The sequence below is a fragment of the Nannospalax galili genome, unplaced genomic scaffold, assembly GCF_000622305.1.
Source record: "Nannospalax galili isolate Female #2095 unplaced genomic scaffold, S.galili_v1.0 scaffold1398, whole genome shotgun sequence".
In the NCBI taxonomy this organism is placed as follows: domain Eukaryota; kingdom Metazoa; phylum Chordata; class Mammalia; order Rodentia; family Spalacidae; genus Nannospalax; species Nannospalax galili.
In genome coordinates, this window is record NW_008342016.1 from 1492597 (window position 1) to 1505358 (window position 12762).

A 12762-nucleotide genomic window follows, 5' to 3' on the forward strand; every position below is an offset into this window, starting at 1 on the left:
GGTACAGATTTTGATACACAATCAATACTTCATCTCTAATTACCCGAACTCTTCTGTGTACTACTACTTTTCTATTTCTCAAGGGAACGGCATGAATGTAAAGCAATCCAGCTGTCAGGCACTGCCTGTAGCCAGAAGTCTGTATAGCCAGCTTTGTCACAGCATACAAATGAGGAGTAATAATTTTCATCATCGAGCTCTGCTCAAGTCCGTGCCTTTAGAGGACTAATAATGAACACATTTCAATGAGTGTTATTTTGGTAGCCTCTAAAAGGTAAGTTCATTTTTTTTTTCTTCAGTCTTGGAGTTTCTACAAAGTTGCTATATCATTAACTGAGCTGAAAAGAAAACATATAACAAATCCAGAAGTGCTTCTAACAATTATAGAAGAGCACATGTCATTCAGTAAGTAATGTCCACTTATACTTAGGGATCATGTAGCCCACGACTTCTGACCCTTCCCCCCCAAATCCATTCCAGCTTCATGAAGTCCTATAGTTTTTCTGCTTGGCAGACTGGAGAGAGCTGTCATGAATGTCGTTCTCTCCAGACATGGCCTGAATGCAATGCAAGGCAACTGGGGAAAAATATTTTCCATGTTCTTTGGAGAAAATTTCATATAACCAAAGGAAAAGAACTAAGAGCCACCACCTCAGTGCCGATACAGTCCTTTATCATCTGAACAAGTTTTAATTCATCTTAGATAATGTACAGTTTCACCCAAAATACATTTCCCAAAATGTACAAAATACTGTCGTTCTAACCAGCTTATCAATGTAAATGGTATATTAAAGACTTGCCAGTCATATTGTAGAAAGTACAAATGTATCATAAAAGGAGATAAAACTGTGTTATATATTTCAGTATGTATCAAAAGAATTTCTATATACAGTCTGAAGATGATATTTGATATGATACAAAAATACAAAAATATAGTAACCAGAGGTTCTCAGCTTTGTACAAATGACTGTAAGTTAGAAACAGGAAAAAAAAATGTGGTGCTTAATTTGGGTACTTTGAATATAATCACTAAATTTAATTCTGTAGTTTTTAAATTCTGTGGTTTAAAAAATATTTTATTATGTGTATGAGTGTATATGTCTGCATATATGTAAGTGTACCCATATTGTGCAATGCCCTTGGAGGTTAGAAGAGGGTGTCAGATCCCTTGGAACTGGAGTTCTGAACAGTTGTAAGCGCCATGTGGGTGCTGGGAACTGAACCCAGGTCCTCTGCAAGAGCAGTCAGTGCTCCTAACCACTGAGCCATCTCTCCTGTCCCAATTCTGTGGTTTTAAGTAAGAATATGAGTGGTAGAGCACATGTCTAAAATAAAGGAGTCCTTGGATTTGATCCCCAGCATCAGGAAAAAAAAATAAATCTCCAACATTTTCTTATGAATTGACCAATCCTGATCAGATCTATAAAGTCAGTAATGAAGCATGGTAATAAGTAGGGCACAAAACCAAAATATCTATATTTATATCCCCCCCTGCCCAAACACCTCCTGACTAACTATGTGACCTTGTACAATGACTAATCCTGTGAGAGCCTGCTTTATCTATCAGGATGAGGAAATGAATTATACAAGATGTGAAAAAAAGAATGACCATCAACACAGGGTCTGGCCTCCACTGAGTGCTCAAAGAAATTCAGCTATCATATAACAAGTCTGATTATCACTGTTGGTGATTCAAATTTCGCTTTTGGCTATTCACGAAGCCAACAGTGCCTACAACTCATTACTGCACACCGAAAGAGTAAGAAAGTTCTCAAAGTACCACATAGAATGAAAGTTGTTTCCTAATGTAGGCCATACAAATCTTCTATGTAAAATAGACCTTGAGTCACCAACCCTGCCCCCAAGTTCCTACTCTTAGGAAACTGAGGCAGAAAGACTGAAAGTTCAAGGATGGTTTGGGCAACACAGACAAAACAAAATTCCAACAAATGCCCAAACAACCCTTCCTGGTAAAAACAGAAAAAAGAAATAGAGCTTGATTCTTATCAGAATCACACAGGCAGGACAAAATCTCCCTAGAAAGTCTATGGTAGGGCTGCTCTAGGCATTCTTGGCAATGCTATTGTACAAAGGTAATCCCTAAGAGAAAATCCAAACACTAAGGCAGTGAGAATTAGGGAAATGTGAATAGCTGGAATTTTTAGGTCATTGGCATGGAAATGTGTGTGTGTGTGTGTGTGTGTGTGTGTGTGTGTGTGTGTGTGTTAAACATGAACATGTGCAATGTGCACCTGTGATGAGGCCAGAGGTTGCCATCGAACAATCTTTTTTGAGATTAGGGTCTGTCACTGAACCTGGAGTTCCTGGATTCCGCTAGGTTATAGAGACTCCACGTTGTGCCTTGGTTTTTATTTTTTCACGTGGGCACTAAGGAGCCAGACTCTCAAGCCTTCATGCTTGGGAAGCAGGCATTTTACTGACTGAGCCACCTACTCAGCCCCCTGGTCTGAAATCCTCCAACAGGCTAGCTTAGCTGGCCAGTGAGCCTCAGGGATTCTTCTGTTTCCACTTCCCCAGCACTGGGACTACAAGAACCCTCTACCACACTTGGCTTGCATATGGGTTCTGGGGATGAAACTCGGGTTCTTTTGCTTGCAATGCAAGCACTTTACTGACTGAGCTAATCTCCTGAGTCCCAGAGTCAATGTTTCTATTTCTTTGCCATCTGAATGGAAGTCATCTTACAATTCCTATTTTCACATGTTCAAAATTGGTAATAACTTCGTGTTCTTTTATAATATAGTCATTCCATTCTAATTCCTATAACTTAAGAGTCTTGAATAATAAAGAATATATTAAATTTTTTTGAGAAGGGGCTGGAGAGATGGCTCAGCAGTTAAGAGCACTGGCTGCTCTTGCAGACAACCCAGGTTCAGTTCCTAGTACCCACATGGAGGCTAACAACCTAACAACTAGTTGGGTCCAAAGGATCTGATACCCTCTTCTGGTCTCCATGGGCAAGCACACATGGGCACACTTACATGTATGGAAGCAAAACATTCATACACGTGAGCCTGGAGAGACAGCTCAGTGGTTAAAAGCACTGAGTGCTCTTGCAGAGGACCCGGGTTTGATTCCCAGCACCTATATGGTGGCTAACAACTGTCTATAACTCCAGTTCCTGGGAATCTGATGCCCTCTTATGACCTCTGCTGGCATTGCATGACATGGGTTACTTACACACATACAGGCAATATACTCATGCACATAAAATTAAAATAGAGAAAAACTATCCATTTCTCCTTTTGTAAAACAAATCTGTGTTGATGCCTCATTCATACCCATTTCCTTTATTCACCTGTATGACCATCAGAAAAATATGCAAGGAGTTGCTACTCCTTTTTCTGTAAGGTTCTATTAAACACTTCAGTAGGACCATAAAAAACAGCTATTTTGGATTTATTTTTAAAGACTTGCATGCTACTCTGTTCCTTTGATGATACTACGGTAAAAATCTGACTAATATTAAATATTAAGACTATTTTAGGTGCTGTTTTGGATATTCATTTTATGTATACAGATACTCATAATATTTTCAGTGGTAATTAATAACTTTGCATATCCATATTTTAAGCTCTGTATAATTCTTTTTTCAGCACGAAGTCATAGGAGCTGAAGTGCCTGGTTGAAATTCATGAGCATGTTTATAATTACTCTGCATCATCATGTTGCCTTTAAGCAGATTGTAGGGACTTAACCATAATTACCACAATTTCAGATTCTCCACTGAATTATCATGTATGAGCTTAAGATGCTGTTGTAGTCCACATGACTCACTTTAGACATGGAACAATTAAATATCAGAGAGACTAAGAGACTTGCCTAAAGTCCTAAGCTGATTAGAGGCAGAATCAGTCATGGAAATACCAAGCACTCGGAGGACGGGGGCTTCCACACCTTCTTCAGCAACATTTCTATGTCGTGCTTTCCTTAGTTTCTCACTGTCCTCAGAACATGCTCCCAGAGGAAATGTCAGCCACCAGCCACTAATGAAGGAAACTGGAGTGGGGCAAATGAAAGATGGGAATGGAATGAGAAAGTCTGCAAGGGGGTGATGTGGTAGAAGGGAAAGGAAAATGCAGCAAGGGGCAGCCATGAACCTGGGACGTCATTCCAAAAGTTAGTCCAGATCATTTTGTTGCAGAAAGTATATCTCCCTTTCAGGAAGGGACAGGGCACAGTCACAGCAAGAGTCTCACTGACTAGGAGTCCACAGCAGTGCAACACACTTTCCTGTTCAGAGTTTATAGCAGACTCAACATTCACATTCAATATTCAATCAGCAGTATTAGTGTAATGCCTTATATTTCCAAATATTTGCAGGTGTGCCTCGGGCAAATGAATTCACCCTTCTGAAATTGGTCTTTCTTTTCTAGAATGAGAGATTTGGGATAACTGATCTTCGGAGTCCTTTCTCCCAATGTTGGTATTCTATGTCATGTACCCATTTAAAAAATTTTATGTATATATGTCTGGGTATATTATGTACACGTGCATGTGTAAGATGTGTGTGTGCATTCATGTATGTGAGGGCAGACAAGTGTGGCAGTGGTACAGGCCTTCACTTCCCACCTTGTTTGCAATACGGTTTCTGCTTTTAGCTGCTGCAGATATTTGGTTAGCTGACCTGTGAGCTTTAGGGACTCTCTGTCTCTGCTTCCCATCTCTCTATAGAAGCATGGAGATGACAAACTTGTACTACTGCACCTGGCTTTAGGTCTGGTTCAGTGACTGGCTTTACTTTGGTCCTCACGCTCGCACAGCAAGCACTTTAACCACTAAGCCATCTCCCCAACCTGTCATGTGCAATTCTTATACAGTTACTTGATGGGGCCATTTTCATAGGTAAAAATAAAATCCAATTTTCCTTAAACTAGTGATGTTGTCCAAGCGATTTCACAATTTAAAAAATAACACAAAGAACAAATTTTTAAACAAATACTCATTCTAACAGCTGGTCAAATTTTATTTTCACTTTCAGATAGGCAAAAGGATGACAATTTTGTTTCTATTTCAGGTGTCCAAGCTGACCAGTAAGTAAAAGAGAACAACCCAGCAGTAGACACCAGCACAAGATGCTGTGGCCACATTTACTATGAAGTTGGGGGCCTTGGTTCAGGTCAGACTCATGAAATTCAAGGGCACATGCAATGAGCCCAGGCTAGCAGAGTACTTTTAACTGCTAAGTCATAAAGCTTACATAATATGTAACAATCAGCATAACATATATTTTTTGGTGTGTGTGTTGTATGATTGTATACATGTTCGAGTATATGCATAGGTGCATGTGCATGTGTCTGTGTGCATGCACATGGAGGCCAGAGGTCAATGTCAGGTGTCTCACTCTACCATCATTCCCCTTATTTTTTGACAGAAGGTCTCTCATTGAACCTGGAAATTACTGATTCAACCAGACCAGTTAATCAGCAAGCTCTAGGGATTCTACTGTCCCTGCCTCTCCAGGACTGAGATTACAAACCTACACTACCATGCCTGACTTTTTACATGGGTGCTGGCTATCCAAACTCAGATCCTAAGGCTTCTGCAGCAAGCACTTTACCAATTGAGTCATCTCTCCAGCCCCCACAACTAGCATATTAAAAAAATAAACTACAGTACATTATCAGATCACATCACAGAAAGCTGAAATATGGTGAGGCTGGCTAGTTACCAGGATACTGTTCGCAGTCTCAGAGCTGGGACTCTGCAAACCATACTTCTGCTGTCTTCACAGTGCCTACAGCCTTGCCTAGATGAAGGCTACAAAGCTGCAGCAGGAAGGTGAGATGTGGTCCATTCTGTTTTGCTTCCAGTTCTTATCATCTTCCCAGTGATGTACCTTCACCCCATGGCAGCAACAAAGCCAGCTTTGGGGCTGGAGAGATGGCTCATCAGTTAAGAACACTGACCATTCTTGCAGAAGACCAGTGTGCTGGATAGCTTTAGTGTCAACTTGACACACCTGGGTTGAGGGAGCTTCAATTTGGGAATTGCCTTCATTGGACTGGCCTGTGGCCATATCCGTGGGGCATTTTCTTGATTGTTGAGTGATGTGGGAGGGTACAGGCCACTGTAGGTGATCCACCCCTGGGCAGGTGGGCCTGTGTTGCATAAGAAAGCAGGCTGAGCAGGGGCCAGGGGAGCAAGTCAGTAAGCAGTGATCCTCCATGGCCTGTGCTCCAGTTCCTGCCTCGGGGTTCCTGCCCTGAGTTCCTACCTTGGGCTCCCTGATGAACTGTGACCTGGGAAATGTAAGACAAATAAACCCTTTCTTCCCCAAGTTGGTAGTAGTCAGTGTGTTTTGTCACAGCAATGGAAAAACAAACTAGAACAACCTGGGTTCGAATCCCAGCACCCACGTGGCAGCTAACAACTGTCCATAACTCCAGTTCCAGGGGATCCAACAGCCTCTTCTGTCCTCCTCAGGCATTGCACAATATGGGTGGACTTACTTACATGCAGGCAATACATGCATACACATAAAATAAAAATAATAGATCAGATATTAAAAAAAAACAAAAAACAAAGCCAGCTTCACTGTTCCCTCAGGGACACCAGCTGGCCAGAGGCCCCTCCTCAGAAATCTTGCTGGACTGATGGCTTTTTCTTTTGTACTTTTCAGTTCTAAGAACTCTGGGCTCTCTCTGAAATTCATGGGTACAGAGTGCTAGCATTTTCTTGCCATTACTACCTCCATGGGCAGCACTAATGGAAAGGGCCAGTCCTTGAGATGTTTGCTACTGATTCATAATGGCAAAGGAGGTTATAACAAAGCATCAGCTAACTGATCACTAAACCCACTGTTTAGTTCTTAGGCAAACTGTCTCAAAAGGAAGCAGTGAGTCAGATTCAGGTGCAAGCTCCTTACCAGACACTGGTAGTCAAAAACTGGCAGTTCAGTTGCTTTGACTTACATAGCCTTAGTGGTTCCTCCTTTGTAATTATCATTTTATTATTATTTTTATTTTAGGTGTATTGCCTGCATGTATGCAAGTGCACCAGTGGCATGCAATGCCCACTGAGGTCAGAAGAGGGCTTCAGATTCTCTGGAACTGGAGTTACGGATGGTTGTTAGCTGCCATGTGGGTGCTGGGAATTGAACCTGAGTCCTCTGCAAGAGCACACAGTGCTCTTAACCACTGAGCCATCTCCCCAGTTCCTGAGTAAGATCTTTTAAAAATATTGTAGTAGTTCCTAAAATAACACTTGTACATTCAGTCGCTTAACAGACTCTGGATACAGAAGTTAAGTGTATGTTCAATAGCTTTTCTTTTATATGCATATGTAAAAAATGGATTCTGACACAAAAATGTACCAAATGGTCAGAAGACTAGAAATAAATTTACATATTAGCCCAATGTGTAAATTATAAGGAAAAGGTTTTTACTCAAATCCTAGTAGGACATATATCTAGATTACTTTCCTGTGACATTATATATATTTAAAAAAATGTTTTACTTATTATTTTTATTTTATACATATGAGTGTATTGCCTGCATGTATGTATGCACACCCTTGTTGTGCACTGCCTATGAAGGTCAGAAGAGGGTGTCAGATCCCCTGGAACTGGAGTTATGGATGGTTGTTGGTTGCCATGTGGGTGTTAGGAGTTGAACTAAGGTCCTCTGAAAGAGCAGTCAGTGCTCTTAACCACTGAGTCATCTCTCCAGCCCCTGACATTATCTATTTTATCAGTGGAGGGACTTGCATTGGAGAACGTCTAGGGACACTGACTTGACATAGTGGGCCTTAACACGGATGACAGAGTATATGGGTTCCAATGGGGAGGTCTGTGAGAGGGTGCCGGTGGGGTGGGGGTATAAAGATGATTAAGATTGTTTGAGATGTTCTGTATGAACTACACAAAAATTCAATAAAAATAAATTTTAAAAAAGTAAATTGAGGGATTTAAAAAGTAAATTTCCTCAAACAGAAATTCCTTCTAAAAATGATCCAAACTAAACCAACCAAACAAAGAAAAACAACAGCCCAGACTTGCCTTTAGCTCTCCAACCTCCTGCCTCAGCCTCTTCAGTGCTGGGATTACAAATATACTGCACCATACCCCAATATGTGTGGTTTGGTTTATTTCATGGCTGAGGCGAGGAAAGTATGTTAATTTTTATGAATATGTTGCATGCTAGGACTTCAGAGCACCTCAAGTAGTTTGGGACCTTTTTTTAGAAAGGTACATGTCTATCAATCATACTTTTGGGCACTGCTACCTGTGCACAGCACTGACAGAATCAGGAAATACAAAGTTAGGCTTATTTCAAATTATTTAGGTATTTTCCACCACTCCTAGCAATAACCTGACTTAATATTGTTTACATATCTGTAATGTGAATGCCACACGGGGCCCATTTGTCTAATCTTTTAGGGCAAAAATGGCACTCTGTCTCCCTAGAGGATGAGTTAAGAGTTGATTTGTTTGACCTAAAGATGGGAAAACTGGACAGTGCAAGCTTCCAGGCATTTTTTTCCATCAGCCAGTAATAAGCCATATTTTCAATACTGAGAATAAATATTGGTCCATTACTCTGGTGTTACATAAGAATTTTCCTATTATAATTTTTTAGAATAATCTGAACACCAAGATGACTTTATGCTATGTTGGTAAAAATATATTTATCCTTTGTTAACAAATTACAATATTCTGAAAAGTTTATCCTTTTTTTGAGAGTACATCCACATTTTTTTTTTACTCTTGGTTTAGATGGATACATATATTGTCTTTTCCAAGAAAGCTCATCAAAGTATTTTAAGACACTAAAGCTTTTAAAATCTATTTAAACTGGAAAAATGACTTGATCTGGTAAATTTTGTTAATCAAAGAAGGAAGTCATGTGGAAATCGTGCAAATGGCAAAGTGAGAAAGCTCTGGAATGTGAGACGAGACAGCAGTATGTGTATAATTTGAGGCTCATCTTTCGTAAATTAACTGTGTGACCTTCAACATACCACCTATCCTTTCTGAATTTGTATGTTTTCGGCCATTAAATAGAGGGTTGACAAAATGGCTTATAAGTCTTCCACAGACATACTGGTAACATAGACTCTCTATCCCACATTATGACAGAAAATAAACCAAATGGTTCATCCAAATGAACGCTGCTCCAGACAACATTAAAGAAAGAACCCTCAATACAAGTCAACTCAACCAGAACCATGTCTAGGTCTTTTATCCTTTATAAAATATTTGTTATATTCTGAAGCAGCTGAAAGGAAACTAGTGTAAAACCGGACAAGTTTAAGAAAAAAAAAATCCCAAACAAACATTCTATTGACAGTGCTTTTACTGCCTTACACGGTCTACTGGCCTCCAGCTCTTCATCCTCTGCTTCACCCTAGAGAAAAGCATTCATTCCATTCAGTTTGTGATGAGGCAGAATGAACTAGAGTGATGTCAAAGTGGTTCCAGTTCTGATGTCAGATGGCCACGCTTGCCATGGGCAAACTAGTGAAAACTGCAGCCATCAAAAGAGAGGGCAAGGCAAACGTGCGCTCCTGGCTCCCACCTTCTCACCGTCTCAGCCTCTCACAACAGAAGCAAGCACAAATCCCACACAGTGATTTTGGTTGGCAGCTTCACATTCCAGTGAAGGGCAACTCTGCCACATGAGCTCAAATTCTACCCAAAGCTATCTCCTCTTCTGTGTAAACATAAATGCCCTATGATCATTCAGTTTTGTTTCCCAGCAAGTAAATTTGAAAACAAGAATAGGAGGGTTCAAGCTAAGCAGTTTCTGCCATGTCTACCAATGGCAGTTGAAAATTTCTGCATCATTAGAGTGAAGTTCATCTATTTACATTTATTCAAATGGGCCCCAGACCATGCAATCTTATGAAGTGGGAAAGGATAAGCAGTGAAAAGAGGATTTCTTCCAGGAAGCTACAATACTGGAAAGCAACCACTACTTGTAGGAGAACTTTCCAAAGGCAGGCAACAGCTGATAATTCAGACATTAAAAATAAAGACATATTTGAAAATTTCACATCAATATTTGTAATATTTACTAGTAAACCAAGCCACTCGGCCCATCTCCTATTTCAGAGACATTTTTGTAATAAATAAACGCTGACATATAACTTTGGAGGTATGATGCACTTTAAAAATAAATTTCCATTTTACACCAAATTACCATTGTTAATATATACAAGAATTAAAAAAAATTAGTTATTATTTTTATGTGTATGAGTGTATTGCCTGCATGTGTGTAAGTACACCTGAGTTATGCAATGCCTAAGGAGGTCAGAGGAGGGCATTGGATCCTCTAGAACTGGAGTTACAGATGATTGTTAGCCACCTTGTGGGTTCTAGGATTCAAACTCAGGTCCTCTGCAAGAACAGTCAGTGCTCTTACCTCCTAACCACTGAACCAACTCTCCAGCCCAGCAAGAATTTTTAAAGATTAATTTTTATGAGTTTTGAATTTGTCAGTAGTACTTTTAAGCACTGAAATCACCAGGGGAAAGATAACTGTACCTCATATGGAGGTATCTTCACAGAGTTTATGCTGTGGTCAGAAAAGCAGAAGGAATGGAATAGAAATATAAAAAGAACTGAACTCACTACCAGCAGTAGGTGTTACCCTATTAATTAATATGCAAGACACTGAAAAGCAATTTTTACTGAGTGGTAACACCAATTCCAAAAATTAATGTTTTCAAGTTGTGTGATATGCAGTGTAGAAACTCTTCTTTCATAACATCAGCTGGATTTTATACAACTGTAATGCAAAGAGCTCATAACCAGCTAGAACAAATATAGCACTTCATAACTTCTTCCACTGGAAAAACAAATTTCTTTCAAAATTATTTTAGACATATGTCTAAAACTGATTTACTATGAAAAATGAACTACAGAAGATTATGTTTTTTTAAAATATAGTCCATAAAAATTAGATTTAGGCTTATGATTATATAAGAGTTATATGAAATAACTTGATAGTTCCTACCTTTTTCAAGAATCGGACTCCGTAGCTAAATACATAGAGGTAAAATGAAAATCTCCACCTGTAGAAGGTTAAAGAAATTAAGGTATTTAGTTTATATATTTCACAGCATAGTTTGAAATATGGGAGAGAAAAGTTAATTAAATTTACTCTCTTCTTAAACTAAGGAATAAACTTGGTGAACCAATGCTGACTGATTTTCGGGGAACATCATAAATGTTAATAATCATAATTTTTATTTCCAAAAGTTACCAAATTTTCCCATTTTCCTTTCTTCTTTCCCAATTTGTGATTTTCCTCTTGTTAAACACACATGAAGGGATACAGTTCAACAATAGGAAGGTATTTAAATTTTTATTACCAAAAGCATCTAATCCCAGCATTCAGTTCTAATTCAATTCCTAATTTTATTTCTTGAATGTTTTATTTATTTTTTTAAAAGTGTGCGTGTGTGCATGCGTGCGTGCATGTGTGTGTGTGCGTGCATGCGTGCGTGTGTGTGTGTGTTCATGTGTCATGGCATGTGCATGTGATTCCAGAGACTGAATTCCAGTCTCTAGGTTTGTGTAGCAAGTGCCTTTACCTGCTGAGCTATCTTGCTGGCCATTCTTGAACTTTCTGAATGTGAATAGCCATGCTTTTAAACATTGGCCATACTTAGAACCTTGGCTTATAGATTGGGTATTATGAACATCAAGGAGAAAGTGACTAGTCAACTTTATTCCACCAGAAAACAGTCTTCGTGTTTACAGATCACCTAAAGATACAAAGCAAGGTAACACTGGAAGATTTTATGAAATGATTGATTCAAATTATATATAAAATTGTCTGAAGGAAATGATCATTACACTCAGGAAACTACAAGAGTAAAGACAGGAGACCTCCAACAACTGGACTGGTGAAGACCTGCCAGCAGACACAAGCATCCCTCAGACTGTCACAGGGAAAGCCATTCCTGGGCCAACCCACTCTCTAATATTCTAGAATTTAAGCAGAACTAACTTGGAGAAGAGCTTTGAAAATCAGGGTTACAAATCTTCAACTATAATTAAAAAAAAACTGAATTCAAGAGGAAACAACAGAAATGGATGGAAGTAGGAATAATCCCATAAGCTTTCTGACAAAGTAGCAGAGTGGTGACTGTAAACTTACACAGAAGTCCTCCCATAAGTACGGATGGATCACTTACGTAGCCTCAAAGGTAAAGTTGATTTTTAACCCATCTCCCCGATCAGTTACTTTAAAATACTTTATTTACCTTCAGTCGAGTTGTTGGACAGGATGGATAAAGGCTCTTCCAGACAGTTCCAAGATACTACTGGAAAAATGAACAGCAGACCCCAATTCTATCCAAAGGAATATTGACAATAGATTGCCATAGATGAGGAACAGCTGATCCTCCTGGATCAGGGACCTCTGGCTGACTAGATTTACCAGAAGGGCAGATGGGGGGAATGGATGGGGGTCCTGACAGCACAGTGGACACTGGCAGGGATGGCAGAGTATGGAGGCTCTAGCGGGAGAGGAAGGCTGTCTTTCTGACGAGTTTGTATTCATGCTCAGATGCCAAGGAGCTCAGAAGGTGGGCGACTGTGACCAGTGATAGTCATGTATATAGAGATTAGAAATGTGTGTGAAAACGTCTCAATGTCAATTGCCTTCGAATGAATTTTTCTGTATGAAATTGTGTGTTTTGACAACGAAGTAGAGATCTTTTTTAAATGTTGGAACCTCATTTGATTTTGTCTTATAGAGTTTATAATGAGTTAAAGATTATATAAGCGTA

General features: G+C 39.5%; 1 protein-coding gene across 2 annotated transcripts in view; it reads right to left on the bottom strand.

The window, feature by feature from the left end:
• Positions 1-12762, bottom strand: part of Cers6 (ceramide synthase 6) — a 308765-nt gene that overhangs the window by 123378 nt on the left and 172625 nt on the right. For both annotated transcript variants that reach the window (XM_017799289.2, XM_008837818.3), the window contains exon 4: positions 10980-11037. In XM_017799289.2, coding sequence (XP_017654778.1) covers positions 10980-11037 — 58 coding nt within the window. The remainder of the gene's footprint in view (positions 1-10979; positions 11038-12762) is intronic.